The following is a 22,834-nucleotide window of genomic DNA, read 5'->3' as shown; positions in this document are numbered from 1 at the left end:
TACTGGTAAAAAAAAAAAAAAAGAAATCGTCTGGATGTAATAAAAAAGGGAGACTTGAGATTGAAGCTAACTAAATCGGAACATAAAATCTCTGTGCAGCAAGCATCAAGCGTAAAGGATCTCAATAAATTTAAATATTAAATTATTATAGAAAAATCTTAAAATTATTTCGAATTTGATTATATTAAAAATTATATTAAAATTATTTCGAATTTGATTATATTAAAAATTATATTAAAATTACTTCGAATTTGAATTTTAGTTTTTCATTATATGTTTTGAAAATTTACTTACTGTGTTTCGTTAACAATTTCCTAGTGATTTTTTCCTAAAAAATATCATTTAAGTTTCTTAAGAATTCAATTTTTTAATATTAAAAATTATGTATATGTTACATAGGGGGGCATAAGAATTTTAGAAAGACTTAGGTGGGGCATGACTCAAAAAAGGTTGAGAAACACTGATTTAGAGTATATTTAGTATCTCTCTGTATTAAAAAAGAAGGGAAGCCGTTGACGCTGTTTTGGGTGTTCAATTTAACGTTATATTTTGATTTGTTGCCCAAAAACTATAAGACTTAAGGTTTTGAAATCACTTTGATGTATAAAAAAGTGTACAGGAATTATGGTGAAATAAAAAATAGCATTCGATAATTTGTTCGATAATTATTAACATTTAAAAATGTTGAAAAAAATACCCTATGGCCGCTCTGCAGGCAGTAGGAATGCAACTACAGAGTTCATATTTGACATGATCAAAGGTCACATTTGTTAATGAACTTAACACCGAGTTTGTATTTCCAAACTTCCAATTTGCTTCAAAATTATTGAAATTTTAAATGTCTTTTCTAAAAAAAAATTCTCAATTTTTTGCTATACGTTACATTTTGCTTTAACTACTCAAAATCTAAAAGACTTAAAATTAGAAAAATGTGTAGACAAGTGTACAAAGAGTTCGATGAAATAAAAAAACTTACGATTCTATTGTTAGTTCGAGATTTATTAAGAAGTTCTCTAGATATGGCGACACAAGCAAAAAGTGAAATTCACATTAACGGGTCAAAACTTTCGATCACTCTCCTTGTCAAATCATTGGGACTACATTTTCAAATTCAAAAGAATCTAAGTTCGTCCAAAAAAATTAATAATAATAATTGAGAGAAAATACATATTTTGTTCGATTTCGCAACATAATATTGCATACATAAATATATAATATAATAATATTATTTATTTATGTATGCATATATAACATAATGCATATATTACAACATATGCATATATTGTAACACTGTGTTGTAATATTATAACATAATATTGCAACAAAAGATATATAACAACAACAAAGATTAATTGCGCATATTATTTTGAATATTTGAAGTTAAGTTTTTAAACCATTAAGACTGAGTATAAATCCGATCAATAGATTAAAAGTTATTCCGGATGTTCGTTCCTTTTTCTTTTGCGAGCAATCTACAGCGTACTTGTGTTTTGTCTGATTTTTTAATTCAGTTCACAGAAGTAAAAATACAGCTGTGTTAGAGATAAATGTGTCGTTGTTTGCGCATCACCCGTATGTATTGTCAGATTTCGGAAGACCATCATTCTAAATAAATTTTCCTTTCTGGCATTTAAAATTTATTCAAAAATTAGAAATATTCCAAATTTACTTACTAATAAAACGAGAAGGACCGGACTGATAAATATGTAATCATAATAATCTCTTGTCTGCCATGGACAGCTGAAAGAAAACTAAATTTAGTATTCAAAACTACATTAAATAGTTATATTTATAATTTAAAGAAAATTTATATTATGCATTGTAATCTCAAACGATTTCTCATTAGATTTCTAATTCAGCTATTAAACTATGTTATATGACTAAAACTAGTTATATATATTTCAAAAAAATTTAAGTTATATAAGATGTTTGAAATTTGTCACTCAAATGATCAAATTTTCAGTCCAATTTTTAAATTTTATCTTCAAGTTTTAGCTTTTTAAAATGCAAATATTGAAGTTCCGGATTAATGAGAAGAATCTTAAATAAAAATAATTCCTTTAAAAAAAAAACTTAGTCTGCTGTACGAATAAAACCTAACGACATATTTAAGGTAAAATCTGCTGAAAAAAAACGTTAACGACAAGTTTGAATGTTTTTTACTGTTCTTTAGATGAAATTCTGGGAGTCTTTATGCTTGAAATGCTTGATTACTGTATCAGAACCGAAATGGCCCCTCACGTACTGATTTTGTACGAGAAAAGTCGCCAATCTACTATTCTCGAATATTTCGCTTTAAAATGCCTCTAGAGCTTCGAAACTTCGAGAATAAGACTTTGCTAATTTGATGAGACTGCCTTTCTGTTGTTTGCAAGTTGTTATTGTTGAGTGTTGTTAAAATACTTAAAGTCCCCAAGCTTAAATGGAGTTTTGAATTTTTCATATTGCACAGTGTAACTTATAATTTTTAATTTTATTCATAACTAAATAATTATTCCACGAAAAGCAAAATAAATTTCATACATTATGCTTTCAAAAATGCATAAAAAGAAAACTATGGCAATTGAGACTTTGGATACTTTCTTTTATAGATAGAATTGGGTACTTGCACTTCACGAAGAAGGAGATCATTTATATCCAGACATGTGATCTCTTGGATGCTTTGCGCATGCTCACGGATAAAAGTGTAAACGGAATTTTTCCCGAGCTAAGTTTGTAATATTATATAATTATCTACTTGTAGGGGAGATAATTTGTTTACTATCAAAGCAAACAGATAATTTTATAATATCATAAACTGATCTAGAGAAAATTTCGTTTACACTTGGGCTCCGTGAGCATGCGCAATAGCATTGATGCCCACACTACGTCACTTGCAGGCATCCTATTTCTATTAATACTGTTATCAACGAAAAATACTTTTCGATGATCTGAACTTGAACCAGACGATATTATAATAAAAATGACTTACATAAGATTGCAACTTAGAATAATCCCTTTAGTCTTATGTCACTTAACATACGAAACAATGTGTTTGATTTCAACGTTCTTTCCTAGGGGCATTCCTCTTATGGCTTTTCAAAACTTTTCATAGATATAGTCTCACAAAAATAGACAAAATATGCTCCAAGAAAGTTTTTGTGCGATGAAAGCTTTCTTTCTTTTCTTTTTCCTTGTCACAAAAAGGTACTATGAGGTTGCATTAGGGAAAAAAGCTTTCTTACGGAAGAACGAAAATTTCATGGATTAGATCTATTTCATATTTTTTCCAAGCATACGTACTATATCTAATTTAATTATAACTATAAAATATAGCAATTGTAATAAAAAAAATTAGTTCTAAAGTTTTTCTATACGTATATAAAACAATAATATTGTGTAAAGAATTTTTTATTCATGGTGGAAAAATGTATTGTATATACAGTTTTAAATAAGACTTGAGGTATTAAGATGGAACTGGTCAAATTCGATTACCACTTTTTTCTTTTTAGAATGCCTCAAAGTTCAAAACTATCTCTAACAAGATATTAATCAATAATAACTCATAAAGACTAAAAATATTTATTATTTCAGTATTTTTTTAAAAATTAGAAACTCTGAAATGATGAAAATGCAATTATAACAAGCTCTCACCTGCTACGAATGGTTTCATGATAAACGGCTTACGTAAGTATATTTATTGATGTACTAAATTAGTAAAATTCAACGTATTTCGTAACAACATACACGAGTTTTAAGTTCAATTCAAACAAAACTAGTGTACCAATTATAAGTTACGGCAAGTAATTGCCTGATCTAATAACGTTTGAAAATACTATTTGGATTTCAAACCCATCTAATTAGTTTAGAAGTAACCATTATCTGTTTTTGACATCTTTAAAGCTTGTTCCTTTAGCAAATTTGTCAGTTTTGGAAGGAAAAAAAGAGTCTGCAAAGGATTTGTCGTAAAATGGTAAATAATTCATTTCCGCAATTTCCGAAAACAAATTTTGCTAATGGAACAAGGTATTAGGTCACTAAGAAAATCCCATCGCTAGAATTGAAGAGCATTCCAAAAGAGGAATATAACTTCAGAAAACAAACGAATTTCGCTAATGGAGCAAGGAGGCAGAGATAGCCTGGCTGGTAGAGCACTGGGCCCATGTCGAAGAGCTGGTGGATTCCATCCCCGCCGCCGAAGATCCCCGTGTAGTAAATAGTGACAGATGCACGTTAAATCTTTTGGATCACAAAGTCCTCTATGTTCCCATAACAAATCAATACCTCTGGGGGTACTGATCCAGGAGCTCCCTTGTCTTCAGGATTGGGATCAAAATTACAAGGATACTGAGTTGTACCGTTGGTAGTCGTAAGCCCAGAATCGGGTGGGCTGTTCAAAAACAGTTATAAAATAAAATAAAATAATGGAGCAAGGTACAAGATTGTTGAAGTCATTAGGAATACCCCATCGTTAGAATTGAAGAACATTTCGAACGAGGAACACAACTTCAGAAAACAAACAAATTATTCTAATTGAGCAAAGTAAAAAGATGTCGAAGTTCCTAAGAAAATTCCATCGTTACAACTGAAGAACATTCCTCATGAGGATTTTTAAAGTTGTTTCAGATTCTGAAACTTTTATATTTAAGTACAGAAGTACATGATGACAAGTGAAGGCGGCTTCGCAACATATTAAATTGATACTTAATTCACATTATACTTTCAGATGTTATTATAACAGACCTGCGAATTAATAGAAGCATTCTGCAGTTCGTTAAAAAAGTAAATGGAAGAATTTCGAAAAAACTTACCCTTGGGGTGCAAGTGAATCAATAGTATGTCCAAAGTGGCCTTTTACAATGGCCCACGTTGCTGCTATCAAAGCTGGAAAAACTAAAAGAGAACGGAATTATAATGATACAATTTACAAAAGTTTATGTCTTTTTAGTAAATTTTTTATAAACATTTAAAAACAATTTTGAGCCTCTGATAATTTCACCCCTGCGATATTTTCAGTGCTAATGATAGCACTCTTTATAATGCCAAAATTATCATCGGTTTTTGTTAGCTACATTATTTGTGCTCTAAAGTTATGCTATTAGTTGATTTTTAAATTTTTTAATACGTTAAAACTGATTTGTTATGTGAAAAAGTATTAAGTTTGAAATGTGTGTTTTAAGCACAGCACCGTCAAAGGGTTTAGCAAAATTCCAAGCAGCTACCATGAAATTCATTAAACGATTTTTTGTTCTGCCTTCAATTTGATTAGAATTACTAAATCATTTTAATGCATTCATTTACCACAATTAAACAGCCAATCAGGTTCAATACCCGCGCATGACGTCACTTGCAGGTACCTAATTATTAATATTAAAAATTTTAAAATTAAAAATAAAATTACTGATTCAAATAAATTTTTACAGTTTTATGTACGGAGAATGAAGATCTATTCTTTCGAAGCACGGTTTGAAATAAAATACAATAAAATATTATTTAAAATAAATGTTTACAGTTTTATCTACAGCAAGTAAAAATTGCAATTTTTAGAACATGATTATCACTTCAAATTTAGATTTTTGTTCATTAATGTTGAAATTAAAGTGAATACTGCATTCACATTTCTTATTATAATAAGAACCATGCAATTGTGCTAAAAATCGAACAATTTTTACTAAAAATTTAAAAATAATTTGCTGTCCAAAGTGTGTCAGGATATGCGCTATTTTATTTAACAGTATAATTTAAAAATTGGGTACTTGTAACTCGAGAAGAAGAAGAGGAAGACAGCTGAAACCAGCTAGTTATGCATAAACAAGTTGGCGTGTTAATGTTACGGCTATTAGATTTGGTTTATTATCACGCTGGATCAATTTTCGGATCAGATTTAATTGGGTACCTGAAAGCGACGTCACACATGCGTTTCGAGCCGGATTGGCTGCTGAATTGTGGCTTAAATAAATCTAATGTCTCTTGCAGGAGCGAATTGAAAACTGGAAAAAGTTATGAAAACGATCATGAAATCGTTTTCTGAAATAGTTCTTTTTCTCACAAAATAAAATACTAAATCTTATGATTTTGAGGTAAATCAAGCTACTTTTAAGACAATAAAGAATTTTTATAATTTTGTTTCACTTGAATATGTTAAATAATTTTAAATTTCGCAGACACTGAAAGATAATAAAAGTCTATTTCTTATAGAAAATGAGAATTTAGAATTATTTTGTATTTCATCTTTTGCGAAAAATGATTCTATGAAATTAATTTTATTTACCTCTACTGAGAAATATTAAAACATAAGGAGAGTAGTACTTTAAGGAGATATTTAAATACAAACTTTGGGTGTTAGTTGAAGGAATTTAGCACTCATTTTTCACAAAAATTACACAAACTCGATTTGTTATATGAGCAAAATTATAGACACAATTGGCTAGCATTTATCATGACTCAAGTATAGGTCTCCTATCACGAGCTAGTGGGTGCAGAGTTAAGAGTAAAGTGAACCATTAGAGTTTATTCTTGCTATTCTTGCTATTATTGTAAAGTCAAAGAGACAGATAAACGGAGAAGCATTTATCATGACTCAAGTATAGGTCTCCTATCACGAGCTGGTGGGTGCAGAGTTAAGAGTAAAGTGAACCATTAGAGTTTATTCTTGCTATTCTTGCTATTATTGTAAAGTCAAAGAGACAGATAAACGGAGAAGCATTTATCATGACTCAAGTATAGGTCTCCTATCACGAGCTGGTGGGTGCAGAGTTAAGAGTAAAGTGAACCATTAGAGTTTATTCTTGCTATTCTTGCTATTATTGTAAAGTCAAAGAGACAGATAAACGGAGAAGCATTTATCATGACTCAAGTATAGGTCTCCTATCACGAGCTGGTGGGTGCAGAGTTAAGAGTAAAGTGAACCATTAGAGTTTATTCTTGCTATTCTTGCTATTATTGTAAAGTCAAAGAGACAGATAAACGGAGAAGCATTTATCATGACTCAAGTATAGGTCTCCTATCACGAGCTGGTGGGTGCAGAGTTAAGAGTAAAGTGAACCATTAGAGTTTATTCTTGCTATTCTTGCTATTATTGTAAAGTCAAAGAGACAGATAAACGGAGAAGCATTTATCATGACTCAAGTATAGGTCTCCTATCACGAGCTGGTGGGTGCAGAGTTAAGAGTAAAGTGAACCATTAGAGTTTATTCTTGCTATTCTTGCTATTATTGTAAAGTCAAAGAGACAGATAAACGGAGAAGCATTTATCATGACTCAAGTATAGGTCTCCTATCACGAGCTGGTGGGTGCAGAGTTAAGAGTAAAGTGAACCATTAGAGTTTATTCTTGCTATTATTATAAAGTCAAAGAGACAGAAAATCGGAGAAGCATTTATCATGACTCAAGTATAGGTCTCCTATCACGAGCTGGTGGGTGCAGAGTTAAGAGTAAAGTGAACCATTAGAGTTTATTCTTGCTATTCTTGCTATTATTGTAAAGTCAAAGAGACAGATAAACGGAGAAGCATTTATCATGACTCAAGTATAGGTCTCCTATCACGAGCTGGTGGGTGCAGAGTTAAGAGTAAAGTGAACCATTAGAGTTTATTCTTGCTATTATTATAAAGTCAAAGAGACAGAAAATCGGAGAAGCATTTATCATGACTCAAGTATAGGTCTCCTATCACGAGCTGGTGGGTGCAGAGTTAGAGTAAAGTGAACCACTAGAGTTTATTCTTGCTATTATTATAAAGTCAAAGAGACAGATAAACGGAGAAGCATTTATCATGACTCAAGTATAGGTCTCCTATCACGAGCTGGTGGGTGCAGAGTTAAGAGTAAAGTGAACCATTAGAGTTTATTCTTGCTATTATTATAAAGTCAAAGAGACAGATAAACGGAGAAGCATTTATCATGACTCAAGTATAGGTCTCCTATCACGAGCTGGTGGGTGCAGAGTTAAGAGTAAAGTGAACCATTAGAGTTTATTCTTGCTATTATTGTAAAGTCAAAGAGACAGATAAACGGAGAAGCATTTATCATGACTCAAGTATAGGTCTCCTATCACGAGCTGGTGGGTGCAGAGTTATGAGTAAAGTGAACCATTAGAGTTTATTCTTGCTATTATTATAAAGTCAAAGAGACAGAAAATCGGAGAAGCATTTATCATGACTCAAGTATAGGTCTCCTATCACGAGCTGGTGGGTGCAGAGTTAGAGTAAAGTGAACCACTAGAGTTTATTCTTGCTATTTAGGGGAAGTCAAAGAGACAGAAAAACGGAGAATCGAGGGATAGCGAATATAAACACTTTGTTAGTATATTATAGAAAGAAATAGACGAGAAATCTTACTTATTAAAAGAATTTTCAATTGTAATAAACAAAAAAATCGAAATGGTATGAAATTTTGCTCATGCTTCGCGCGTTTTAACTTTCTCCACCTATTAAAAAGCGAACTCTTTCGCTGGGCTTTCCTGCCACTCGCCAACATTTGGTGATTGAACAATATCAACGTTATACAACGTTTTTATTTGCTTGAGAGTTAATTTTCGTATGTTGTATTAATCTTTTTGGTTAATGTGCACACGCCACTAATTATATTTTTAGTGTAGTACTTATTACCGTCAAATAACGAATATATTAAAAGTTAAACTTCAGTAACCATACATTATTCTCAGATTATATTTTTTCTATCCTTTTATTGCTTTTAACATAAAAAAAAAGAACAAAATATCTTAAAAAAAGAAATCTATTTTCATTCATTTATTAATAATGTCTCTTTCCAGATTTATAATAAACTGGTTAAAACTCAAATTCCTTATATGTTCAATTTACAGTACAAAATTTATCATTTGGCTGAATAGATGCCGTGATCCCTTTTGTCATCTAAAAAAAAAATTCCAATATACGATTGTAGTGAATCTACTATCCTTGATTTTTCAATACCAGCCAGACAGAAAAATGGTAGTCAGAAGTTTCAATATCAGTCAGAAGGATGTGACATACCAAGTTCAGGCACTTTTAAAATTGACTCCTTATATTCTTTGTCCTTATGGTGCTGTCCCATATGTTGTCAATTTCGACCCGATACCTTTTCCGTTCTTCGCCAAAAAGAAATTCTTTTCTTTCTATGTGTGGTTTCTTTCGATCGTTTAGGCTTGCCATTATTTTTGTCCCTCTTCTTTATATTGATGTAAGAAATGCTTCTGAAATAAGCCAAATATCTTACTCAATCTAGATATTGGTGAAAGCTTGAAGGTAAGTGCCCTTTTTGTGGAAAATGATTCAAAATGATTCAATCCTCTTTCGGCTAGGAAGATTGGTTTTGTTAAATAGTAAGGAAAAAAAGCAGAATCCAATGTCTTTAAGGGGTAAATATATATTTTACATTGTTTCATTTAACAAAAAATTTCATAAGAAATGGAGAAAAAAAGGAACTTTTTCCCTATATATATATATATATATATATATATATATATATATATATATATATATATATATGAGAAAAAAAGTATGGTCAAAACTACTAGAATGTAGTAAAATTTACCGTATTTCTAGCTCTATGGCAAGACCAAACAGCTCTTTGGTAATGATTTTTATAAAATTAACGATAAAATAGTGTTTTATTACATATGCGATAAAATTTGGTAAATGTGTTAAAATTTCATCATGATGCCCTAGAGCATGACAAAAACGCTATTTGTTCCATTAAATGTACGATTCAGTTTTGTATTTTTAACTAAATATGTGATAATAAGATTTTTATAAAAATAGATTGATTGTATGAAGAATATGGAGAAAACGGACGCAAATGGAGAAAAAGAAATTAATCCTTAACACACTCAATGAGCAATAAAATATAGATATTATTTTATTACCTGCCTGCGGTTTGTGATAATCGTGGTTTTTGCGTAAGTCTTTATGCTTCGAAAAAATATTAATGAAAAACTAAAAGCTAAAAATATTATTTACTTTTATTTTTATTTTGTGGCATTTGTTTTAAAAATAATACTTATTTTTTATACCAGGCATCCTAAAAATGGCGGATGATTTGTAGAATCAATTGAAGAATGTAGATTGAATTTGTAGAATCAATTGTCAGTTTACTGTATTCTGCTTACAGAACCAAAGGCTTTTCCTCAATCAGAAAATTCAAAGTTCAAATTCAAGATAAAATTGTGAATAATATTCAAAAGAAAATTTTAGATTTAAAATTAGATTTGTTAACAGACAGTGATGTAGACAAAAAAAACTTTAAAATATGGCATACCCTATATGCAACAACAAGGAAATGTAATTTGAGAGAAATATGTACATATAGCCGTGCAAATATTTTTAACTGGAATTGTCTGAGATGTAGCAGAACATTGCTTTATAGTTTTCCTAATCTACAGCGCCACCTATTGACATACTTTGTAACTAATTTTGAAACTATATTTAATGCAGGTTATGGCTTGGTCGACGGGAGAAAGGGAATCGGAGGAGAGAAATAATCTTCTCTTTGAAATGCGCTGTTTCTTGTTTCCATAGCAACAGACAGATAGCGACAGACTTAGATTTTGTGGTGAGGGGTGTTCTTTCCATAGACAAACTACACGTGGGTTTTTTTTCCCTTCAAAGTAAACCATTATTTTCTGTTTTACACATATCGATTTTTCCAATCATAGGTCATTTTCTAGTATCCGGAACTAAGCTCTAAAGTGGCTAGAGCTTATTTGAATGCAATTATGAATAATTTTATACTTTTCGTGAAGAAATATGAAATCTAGATCTTAGATGTCTAAAATAATCTCGTTTAAAATAAACAATGTCTCTGTTTATTATAAGGATATCCAGCAAAAAGTATTTTTTATAAATTGTATATTTTTCCAATAATTTCGATAAAAAGAAATCAAACGATTTTCTAAACAGTTATTCATAAGAATAGCATGAGTTTTCTAAATGTATTTGGAATTTTATTAAAACATTAAAAATAATATTCTACTACATTATATCCCTTCATTTATAATTGAGAAGATAAAATTGAAGAAACCTTAAATATTATATTCCTTAACATTTTAATTCCTCATTTTGAAAAATGCATAGTTATTAATGATGTGCCTAATGATTTCAGAGATCGAATGTCATGGGAACAGAAATTACTAGAAAAGTTATTAAAGTTCGACATTTTAAATGTATTCAAATAATTAATATGCATACAGGGACTGAAACATAAATGATACTTTTGGAACTTAAAACTGATCAGAAGAAATTGAAAATGTGTACATTTGTGAAAACTGCTTCAGGGATACGACGATATTTTCTTTAATTTGAGAGAAAACATTTTATTTCTTAAATTTTAGTATGTTTGTGGATTTTTAATAATAATGTTTTAGGTTGATTGTTTATTCCGTAGTTAGTTTTTAATCTAAAAACATTTCTAAATTACCACGGGTAACAGTTTTTTTCTTTTCTTTTTTGTTGCTTTTAATTTGATTGAGATTTTTTGAACGAATTTTGGATATTTTCACTTTGCTGGCCTCAAATCTGCAATTGATTTCTTTTTCGAAGCTACAGTTTTTTTAAATGTCATTTTTAGTCTATTCTTTTGTCGAAATGTACGAGTTTAAAAACGTTACATTAATAACAGGGGTTGCAAAAATGTTGTGATAAGCTTCTAGGGCACATTATCAGGATTTAAACAGTATAGGAACTCTTGCCGCCGAACATCGTCATACGCGGCAAGAGGCACTTCCCTATTATGACCTGTTCAGAAGCACACCAAGAAACATAACATGAAAGCGTCCCTAGCGGCGTATGACGAAATTTCCGGACATGGGTTCCAATGCAATTTTAATCCTGATGATGGATAGTTAGGAAAAATCATCTGGATTTAAACAACACAGAAACTCTTGCCATAGGATGTCGTCGTAGGCTACCTCAATCTTTAGTCTAGGCTACCAGAGGTATTCCCTATTATGACCTGTTCAGAAGCACATAAAGAAACAGTTCACATTAAGAAAGCACCGTCAGCGACGCATGACAACAATTCTGGACATGGGTTCCTATGCAATTTTAATCCTGATGATGAGGAGTTAGGACACGGAATTAGGACATCTGGATTGAAATTGTATAGATACCCATGCCCAGAAATGTCACCTTACAACTCTAGGGGCAAGGCGTTTCCCCTGTTATGAACTGTTTCTTCGTCAATCAAAGCGAATCACAGAAACAGTGAATTTCTAAATCAACACCCTACTGAATAAGTGATTCAGTGTATTAAAATATCAAAAAATTGAATCATACATTTGGGAATAAATAAAAATGTCCAGAAATTTATAATTCGGGGCATTGTAGTCGCATTTATTATCATTTATGAAACATGTAGTCGCATTTATTATCATTTATGAAGCATGTAGTCGCATCTATTATCATTTATGAAGCATGTAGTCGCATTTATTATAATTTATGAAGCATGTAGTCGCATTTAATATCATTTATGAAGCATGTAGTCGCATTTATTATCATTTATGAAACATGTAGTCGCATTTATTATCATTTATGAAGCATGTAGTCGCATCTATTATCATTTATGAAACATGTATTTTAATTTATGAAGCTTACAGGATAGAACGCCCGCCTTCTAATGAGGTGAACGGGGTTCAAATCCTAGCGATGGCTAGTTGATTCCAATTCTGCACCCGACTCGCACTAACTACAGTGCAGTCGTGATCTATCATCATTAGTAGACGGATCATGAGTTAGAGTCACTTTTGAAATCAGACTATTAACCGTGGCAGGTTTTCGTGTTTCCCTCTCCATTTAACGCAAATGCGGGTTAGCTCCCTCAAAAAGTCCTCTCCACGAGGGCAAATGTCTCCCAATATTTAAACCAGGAGTTCCCTTGTCTTCTGGATTGGGTGCAAAATTAAAAGGCTACGGAGTTGAAAATTGGTTGTCGTGAACCCAAAATTGGGTCGGCTGTTCAATGACGGTTAGAAAATAAAATTTAGGCAACTTTTTAAACATAACAGTGCTCTTTACTTCAAAACATCATTAAAAATAGGGGTCACATTTAGGGTTAAAATATCAGTTTAAGACACTCTATAACTTTTTGAACAGACAAAATGTTTTATATATGGACCATGTATTTTAATTTATGCGCTTTTTAAAGTCAGTAGTGCTTTTCACTTACTGCAAAACATCAGTAAAAATAGGCCTCACATTTGGGGTAAAAATTACTGTCTAAGGCAACCATAACTTTTTGAAATAAATGTAAAATATTTCATGCATAAAACATGTACTTTAATTAATTACAGGTAACAGTGCTTTTTGCTTGTAGCAAACTATCAATGAGAATAGGTGCTTTTAAAGTTAAAATTGAAATTCATACCAGCCTGTAACTCCTCGAAATAAACAGAAAAATATTTAAGATATTATTTCCCCACTTTAAATCGTGCCACTATACAAACTTTCACTTTTGTAAGTGGCATTTCATGTATTTTTACAACTTATTCCAGTGAGAGATTAGATGTTTAAAATAAACATTTTTAACTTTATTTCAGAAAATGTTTAAGACAATCCGCCACAAAAAGCAAAAACAAACATCGAGGCTTTACAAAATGTAATAAAGCCAGTTTCAAACTTCTCCTAAAACTGCACGACAAAATTTGCAAACATTAAAACCGCATTCTTTATGAAAATAAAAGTGCAATCACGCGAATAATAGAAATAAAAAACATTGTAAAAAGAAACATTACATGCATTGTAAATATTTCAAGCACAAAGTTCGTTAAGGTAAAATATTAGTTTAGGTAAGTTATTATTAACTTGTTGCTGAAAATTCTTCTGCGAAGGAAATAAACTTTTTATTTGTTTTCATTTAAGAAAACAAGTGTGTTATTCTTCCAAAATATTTCATAGTTCTTGAACCACTTTTTTTTTCTTTTTGTAGAATGCGTTTATTCATAATGGATAAGGAAAGTGGAATGTAAAACATACGGAACTTTTCACGTGAATAGGTTGTTATTAGATTCCTTATAACGTAATTAATTCTTTTTCGCAAAATCGAGTTTCAAATTAAACGTTTTTTAAAATCAATACTGAGCACGTATTTTCGTGAGGAATTTAAAAATAAATTTTTAAATACTTAGAAATGCATTATAAGCCAAAGATATTTTTAATTAGCATTTCAACCATTTTTTTTCCTCCAGAAAATATTTTGAAAAATATTACGTAAGATACTTTAATATTTTTCATTTTTCTAAACGATAATTTTTTCATGTAAGTATGTTTTTTTTACTAACGCATCTCAACAATTTTATATCGATTATGAGATGCTTTTTTTTATCCCGTCATGCCCCCTTTTAAAAAAAAATATTTACAGGCTTCAGTGTCACCATTTTGAAAATAAGTTTACCCCCCACACAGTAAAAAACATTCTGTCAAGTTGCCAGAAATCATTCTTATACTACTGAGAAACCGAAACCGAACCGAGACCAAAATTTCCTGTAGCTACAGAAAATATCGTTACGTATCAGATATATTCCACCGGTCAGGGTATGGTCCTCAGGGCTTCGGTAAAGAAATTTGGCATAAAAGTGACCTTTGGTTTGCAAAATGAAACAGATTTTTAAGATTTTGATTAATTTTCTAATTACTTAATTTGCGGGTGATTTTCTGAAATTTTTGAGACATCGAAAGACATCACGCTTCAAAGAATCGTCAGAGAATTTTTATTTATTTCCATCGAAGCGGGATTAAAACACAGGAATTACCTGGCCCAACACCTTAACCACCATGCAAACCGGTCGGCGACAGTTTCAATGCGTCCAATTATTTTTGCCGCTTTGATATTAAATTTATTCATATTCAAAACTGAAAAAATCTGTTTCCAGCAGATAAAATCAGTATCAAAGGTTACAGATTTTACTTGCTAGCAGAAACAATTTCTATTTTAGTAGATTACTATGAAGTTTAACCGTAAATTTCTGTAGTTTAACCGTAAATTTCTGAAGTTTAACCGTAAATTTCTGAAGTTTAACAGTAAATTTCTGTAGTTTAAGAGGACAGAAGTTAACTGTTGGAAAGTTATATATTTATGTTATTTTTTTACAGAAATTTTTTAGAGTGCATTCCATAATCAAAATTCTTAAACAAGTAGAGTATTGTCCTTTGAATTGGCAATACCTTGAACCAACGTAAATATTTTCAAATTTGCATCCATTCGAGGAAAATTTCTGCTCTACGGATTTAAGAGCTACAATCGAAATTGTTTCGTTAAGAGTAATTGATGCCAGTAAAAATATCAGCTGTGTAGATGACTATTTCTGGTTTTCCCAGGCATGTGCCTGGAAAGAAATATTGCTTTGATTTTTCTAGTTTCTCAGCAATAATATATATTCCAATAAGTTTGAATTGAAAAAGATATCCCTATAAAACTTACATATGAATACAGAAGTGATAGATGTACTAAAATACCATTCCCTTTGAAATAAAATACTAAATTTTTAAGGAAAATAATCTGTTTTTGTTAGACCTAACATAATCAAAAAAATTTATGCTTTTTGTGTTTGGAACCAGATTTAGTATTGCACCTCGAATACATTTAAGTTATGCGCAACAGATCCAGTTAATCATAAATGTATTTCTTTGTTTACTTTACCACTTACAACATGAAAAAATTTCGATGTTAAGCTGAAATGATTTACTTAGCATTAATAATAGGATTATTATTTCCAATGAGCTGCACAATAATTCTTCCAGTTGAGCAGACCTAGTGTGTTCTCCAGAAGTGGTATCCACTCTTTCAGGACTACCACTAGATGGCAGTACCGAGTCTCTATTTAGATGCTAAAGTGCACTAGGAATTTAATTTTGTCGGAAATGCCAAGAACCAATAAGGCACTCCAGGGATCTTTTACATGCCGCATAATCATACTACATGGCCGCTGAGGATTTTCTGCATCCAGAAAATCCGGCGTCTGGGCCGGGGATCGAACCCGCAGACTTGGGCTCAGAAGGCCGACGACAAACCAACTGCACCACCCAGCCACTAATAGGATTAATATGATTCATTTAGCATTATAGACTTTATAGACACTCTTGAAAATTTTTGCATGAGTATTTAAGTCCAATCAAGTAACAAGTTTATAAAAAAGAGTTTGAAATGAGAGTAATCGAATGAGTAACATCCACACGAAGAAAAACAATCTAGTAACGTACAGTATGGGTTTTGGTAAAAAAACATGTGACATTTGGACATTTTTGGTAAAAAAACAACAACATACTTTTGGTAATAAAAAGCAACATATACAGTATTTAAATCATTTATCTGATAATTTTTCTGTTCATATGGTAACGGTTTACCGGAAATTCTGGTTTGCACAATTATAGTTCTCATAACAAAATATTAAGTAAAAAATACACAAATGAAAAGTAAATTTCACCATATATATATATATATATATATATATATATATATATATATATATATATATATATATATATATATATATATATATATATATATATATATATATATATATATATATATATATATATATATATATATATATAGATATATATATATATATATATATATATATATACATATTTATATATAGCGCATTGAAATAAAGTCATAATTAGTACATGAATGCCACGTTATTTAGTTTCTAATTTATGCTCCCAAATTATTTAAATTAGATTCAGTAATGATTTTTTAAGTAGGAAAATAATAGTTAACGCAAATTAGCAAAGCGTAGTTAACATAATTAATATGTAATTTGAACTAAGTCTTAATAAATTAATATAGTTTTACTTTAAATGTAAGCAATATTTTAACCAAAATTGACGGGCCCTTTTGTATGTAATTAATAAAATCATAAAAAATTACCTTTCCAAAATTCATGAACTAAATATATCCAAACAAATTTTAAATTCAGAGTTCATTTCGAGATGAAAAAGTTCGCTAAAATTCACGGTTAGAATAAACTTAAAGCATAATATCTTTATCAAGATATATTCATAAAGTAAATTGTATGATCATCACTAGATTATAATAAAATTTAATAACATTAATAAAAGAATATATAGTTTTTATGGTCATCGCATAAAAGCTGCTTTGACATTTATTTTGATCAATAAATTTTGACTAATGACTTACTCGTAATAAAGGAATAAATCATAGGTAAGATCAAAGGAAGAAGGCATAAGTATTGATTACCGTCCTTTAAAATAAGTAAGTGATGCTTAAAGGACTTAGAAATGATTTCTATTTAAAGTTTTAATAAAAATTATTAATATATTATATGAAATAAAATAGAAAAAGTAATAAAATGTTGTAATTTAAATGACGAAAGTAGAAGCGGTTGTTTTATTTATAATTAGGCTACAAATATTGCTTATTTAATATTTTTATACTTTAACATCATGCCTACATGTAATACATTAATACTTTAATATTGTGAATATAGTGTTACGATTCTTAAAATCAACTTATTATTATTTTTTATTTTATTATTTTGTTTTGTTGTTGTTGTAGTTAATTTACGTCGCACTAGAGCTGCACAATGGGCTATTGGCGACTGTCTGGGAAACATCCCTAAGGATGATCCGAAGACAAGCCATCAATCACAATTTCGATCCTCTGCAGAGGGGATGGCACCCGCGCTTCGGTAGCCCATCGACCTGCACGCGAAGTCGAGCACTTTACGGTAGAACAGTTTAACGAGGACCAATACCGCACACCCTCGGTCCCTACACAGACTGATCCAAGTGGTCACCCACCCGCACACTGATCGCAGACAGTGATGCTCGACTTCGGTGATCTGCTGGGAACCGTGTCTTATCGATCAGTCCACTGCGGGACCATTTTATTTTTGTTTAGAAATCAACCATCGATTATTATTTCGCTTTATCGAATCGATTATTATAACGATTGAAGTCGATTGTTATTTCGTTCTGAAATCAATTTGACTATACTTCTTTTCTCAGTTTTTTTTTTCACAATCTTTACAGGGAAAACATTAATTAATGTTATAAGTGTTTAAAGATTTTATATTTCAAGCTCTGGGACAATTAATTGCAAATTATCACAGCTTTAAAATACTTATCAAGTTTTAACTATTAAAATTAATTCTAGCTATTTTAATATTTGTGACTAGATATTTTTACAAATTTAAACTAATAATAGCGCTCAGTTTGTTCTGCGCTATTATAAATTTAAATTTGCAAAAATATCATTTCGCAAATTTAAATTAATAGCGTTCAGTTTGTAGAGGGCAATTCAAATTTTACATTTTCGAATCTGTCAGATACTCTAATACCCATGATAAATTGACATTATATTGATTTTTCAAAATATTAAAGTAAAATACATTTAAGTTCACAACTATTAATGACACAACAAAACAGCTCAACCTACCCGCAATATCTCACGTAATATAATAGAAAGCCATTGTTCAGAGACAGCATGATATTTATATATCTTCGTAGTATTCCATAGGGATTCCATAACATTGATTCACAAGTCCCACGCCAGATAATATGTGATCATATCAGCGTGACAGTATCAACTTAATATCCTGTTACTTAGCATGATATTTACCGTTGGATAAACAATGATATGTTTTCAACAAATATTCTTATGTGTTCTTGTTAACGTACTACGGTGATATTATAATTTTTGTATTACTATTTATATTTCCATGCAATCGAATAATCAACTTGAATGTCAAAAAATTCAAAATAAAGATTTTTATATGATAAGGTACAGTATGCCAAGAAAATGGACTATCCTGTATAACTTTTGATCTAATGATCGGATCTTCACGTTCAAAGACTCATTCGTATTGGTTCGAGTGGGTAACCTCAAATATTCTAAATAAATAGTGCAGACGATATTTTATGCTACAAAATAAAAAAAACGTACTTTTTCTGAATAAACATACTTTTTTTTGGACGAATACGGATTTATGGTCCTTAAAATATAGGGGGTAGCTTCAATCTTGGAAATATGATCCCCATAGTTTGGCCGGGAGAGTGGTTCAAAGTTTGGACTCTTTAATGTAAATTTTACTCTCTCTGTATTTTGCCACATATCAGGAACTTAATAAGCGAATTGAAATTTTTTTTCATTCAGTTATAAAATTCGTTTATCCAAAGATAATTCCATGCAAATAATAAGTTTCAGTAAATATTTATAATTTTTATGGTATTGAAAAGATTTTGAATTGATAAGTACACAATTTTGTGTATCATTTTGAAGTATTTAATTTTTCGTGATAAAATCAAAAATTTGAACGAAATCGATTCAATAGTTCCTGAAAAATTTAATTTTAAATATACGACTTTTTTAAAATTTGATTTCTCAAAACCTATTCGACCGATTTCGTTCAAGTTTTGAATTTTACCATAATTATTTACATACTTTAAAAAATGATGTAACAATGTGTGTAACTTACTATTCAAAATTTTTCGACTATTATTAAATAAAAATTAAGAAAATATACAAATATTTATTAAATTTCCTTATAATAATTTATTATAATAATTTGAAATAATTGCGTGCAAAAAGTTTTCAATTCCCTTAAAAAATTGTCGAGATAGGGTGAAACACGCAAAAAGTAAAATTAACATCCGCAACGTAAGGGGTCCAAACTTTGGACTGCTATCCTGACCACACTACGGGGATCATATTTTGAGACTTAGAAATCTTAATATGTTGAATAAAGTTAAGCTTATTCAGAGAAAATACGTTTTTGTGTTTGATTTCGCAACTCAAAATATCGATTGCACTAATTAATTAATATACTCAATCTTAATAGTTCGAAGGTCATCTCCTCGAACCATTAAGAAAGAGTTCTAAACTGTGAAGATCCGATCATTAGATAAAAAGTTATTCAGGGTAGTCTGTTTTCTTTGGCACAAGGTACATATTGCAATATTTTTTTTAAAAATAATCTTCAAAGATTCAACACGGATTAAAAATTCTTATAAAAAAATCCGTACTCTATAGTAATGGAAAAAATCATACTTCTGGTTAACTGATCCAAATTATACTGTATTTAAGCCATTTATTTAGTAATTGTTCGGTTCATAAGGTAACGGTTTACCGGAAATTCTGGTCTTACTAGTTTAAGTTCTTATTATCACGCAATTAACTGAGTAAATGGTTTTTATGTTATGATCTGAGGCATTATGTTAAATTATCTATTTTTACCACATTTAAAATTTTTTTTACATATTATAAAACTATATTTTATTGTTAATTTTATCAAAATTATTAGCAAAGTAATTCAGTAAAAACTACCGACTTTTTTAGTGTTATAGAGCCAGAAACACGGTAAATTTAATCATATTCTGATAGGTTTGACTATACTTTTCTCAGTACATTGCGCAGATAGTATTAGCTTGGTAAAGAAAATGGTCAAATTGTTTTTCTTAAAATCGAAATAGAAGCACTTATGTCGTTTTTTTTCAATTGCATGGCAGTACAGTGGCCAAATAATTTTTTATTTTTATCTTATCACTTTTAAATTTTCTGCAAGTTACTACTTCAACTAGTTACTAGTTAGTACAGTTATGTTATTATTTATGTCACTTGCATTTGCCAGCAAGTCTGCTTGCGAATTTTGAAGACAGAGGGTGCGTTTCTAGTTTTTTCAGTGGCGCCATCTCTGACCAAGAATAGGATTTTAGCCACATACTCGTCACAGTCTATTTTACAGGAAGGACCTAATCATATTTCATTTATTCAGCCACAGATCATTAGTTTGACCTGAACCAGAAAACGATCTAACTTCAGAGGTATTGATTTACTATGGGAACTTGAAGGAATTTGTGACTCTGACGGTTTTAACGTACACTAGTCACCATTTAATACACTGGGATTCTTCGCCCGGTGGGATTCGAACTCGCTTTCTCACGAACACGAGCCCAACTTCCTACCAACCAAGATACTACTTTTATGCAAAAAAATATCAAGAAAACTGGAAAAAATGATTGATTATTCAACTTTTATAGAAATCAATTCTTACAAAAAATATTTTTTTCGAACATTTTGAAACACTTACCCCATCCAATGAGAACATAAACATAAATTTTAATGTTATCCACAGTGAATGTTTTGACAACTAATATGAAGAGGTATAGGCCTTCGACAAACATCCAGAAGAAGTTGGTCCCCATAAGATATGTTAGAAAAATGGTCAAAAAGCAAGCAACCTAGAAAAAAGAAAATGAGAGTTGGAAACTTTTTCAACGCATTAAATTGTCATTTTTATAATGCCTTCAAATTCATGTGTATAAATGATAGTCGAAATTAATAAAAAATATAAAATTTTTTGTAACATGACAAACATATTTAATGTAATCAAATTGGTCCCAAGCACACTTCGTGCTGCACAAACGCGTTCCGTTCTTGTTATGTTTTTGGCTGGGCAGTGGAACCGGAGTCGAAGAAAGTTTTGTAGGAGTCGGAACTGGAGTTGGAACAATTTACTTGACTCCTACTGCACTTCGTAAAAAGTAGCTTAAAAGAGCTTAAAATTACTTGGAGCTTAAATTATCTATTTACTTATTATAGTTATTACTTATTATAGTTATTACTTATAATAGTTATTACTTATTATAACTTAAAATTACTTCATGTAAATAAAATTATTGAAATTATAATCACGTAAATAAAATTATTACTTGAATTAATATTGTGACGAATATTTAAATTATCACTAATAATAAAATTAATTTATCACATTCGAACATTTTTGAGTCAATGTTTAAAAAAACTTGAAAAAGAGCGCAGAATTATTGAAAAACAAACATTAGTAATTACTATTTTCAAGTAATAAATCTTTTAATCTAACTATAGTGGGAGGCTAGATCAGATTCAAGAGGCTTAAATGAAAGGGGTCGGCTAGGATTTTAGGTTAAATATTTTAATTTCGAATAATTTACCCAAAAAACAAATGCATAGCAATACGAGTAATAAAAATGGAGGTGAAACATGTTTACAGTGCCATATTTCTCATCTCCACAGAAGAATATTAGTTCTTTTACATGACAAAGGGCGCTAGTAGCAGGCTCATGCATTGTTGCAAACGGCGGAAGCGGTATGTTTGTAAATTTATATAATGGAGAAGAGAGTACAAAATACATATAATTATATAACTAAATTAATTTAGCTAAGTTGATAAATTAATTTAAAAAAAAAAGCAAATGAATTTGTGGCATATGTAAAGTTGGTTAATTAAAAAAAAATTCAATAAATTTTAAAAATGGAAATGAATAATTTTTAATAGTTTTCTAACTCATGAATTCCCAAATATTTTCAGAAAATTTGTTTCGTCATTAAGATGCTTATATATCTGCTAGTCTGTGTGTGAGATTTTAATATCTAGTTTTTCTATTACAATTGGTTTTCAATACTGTCAGTATTTTGTACAAATATATTTTTTAAAATTTATTTCTTCCCCTATGATATAGTACAAAATGTAATTATAAATAAAGTTTTACAAACTCTAATTGTACTAAAAAAATAGAAACATATAATATGAAACACCCATTGCTTATTACTTATATACGTATTACTTATTTTATTTATAATAAAAGAATAATTAATATTTACCCCTGATTTGATGGAAATTTTACTTGCGTATGAGTCGGAGTCGTGCACTCAAGAAAATTCGAAATTGGCGTCGAACATTATAACTACCTACTTATTTTAGCATTCAACTGATTTATAAACAGTCTTTTTGACATAAACCCATAAAAAAGACCATGGTGTTATGTCTGGATATCTTGTTGGCCAAGTGATTTAGAGTAAATCATTTCTCACCCGCATGCATTAGACATTTTTAATAATCTACTGCAAATAACGGAAGAATTTAA

At 30.2% G+C, this 22,834-nt stretch overlaps 1 protein-coding gene across 2 annotated transcripts in view; it reads right to left on the bottom strand.

Annotated features, from left to right (window-relative positions):
- Positions 1-22,834, bottom strand: part of LOC107452238 (diuretic hormone receptor) — a 240,918-nt gene that overhangs the window by 25,438 nt on the left and 192,646 nt on the right. For both annotated transcript variants that reach the window (XM_087169169.1, XM_087169170.1), the window contains exons 8-10: positions 21,019-21,169; positions 4,791-4,872; positions 1,674-1,740 (exon numbers count right to left, since the gene is read on the bottom strand). In XM_087169169.1, coding sequence (XP_087025295.1) covers positions 1,674-1,740; positions 4,791-4,872; positions 21,019-21,169 — 300 coding nt within the window. The remainder of the gene's footprint in view (positions 1-1,673; positions 1,741-4,790; positions 4,873-21,018; positions 21,170-22,834) is intronic.

The sequence above is a fragment of the Parasteatoda tepidariorum genome, chromosome 8, assembly GCF_982258835.1.
Source record: "Parasteatoda tepidariorum strain Cologne lab strain chromosome 8, Ptep-v5.0, whole genome shotgun sequence".
NCBI lineage: Eukaryota > Metazoa > Arthropoda > Arachnida > Araneae > Theridiidae > Parasteatoda > Parasteatoda tepidariorum.
This window is presented reverse-complemented; position numbering and strand designations above follow the sequence as displayed.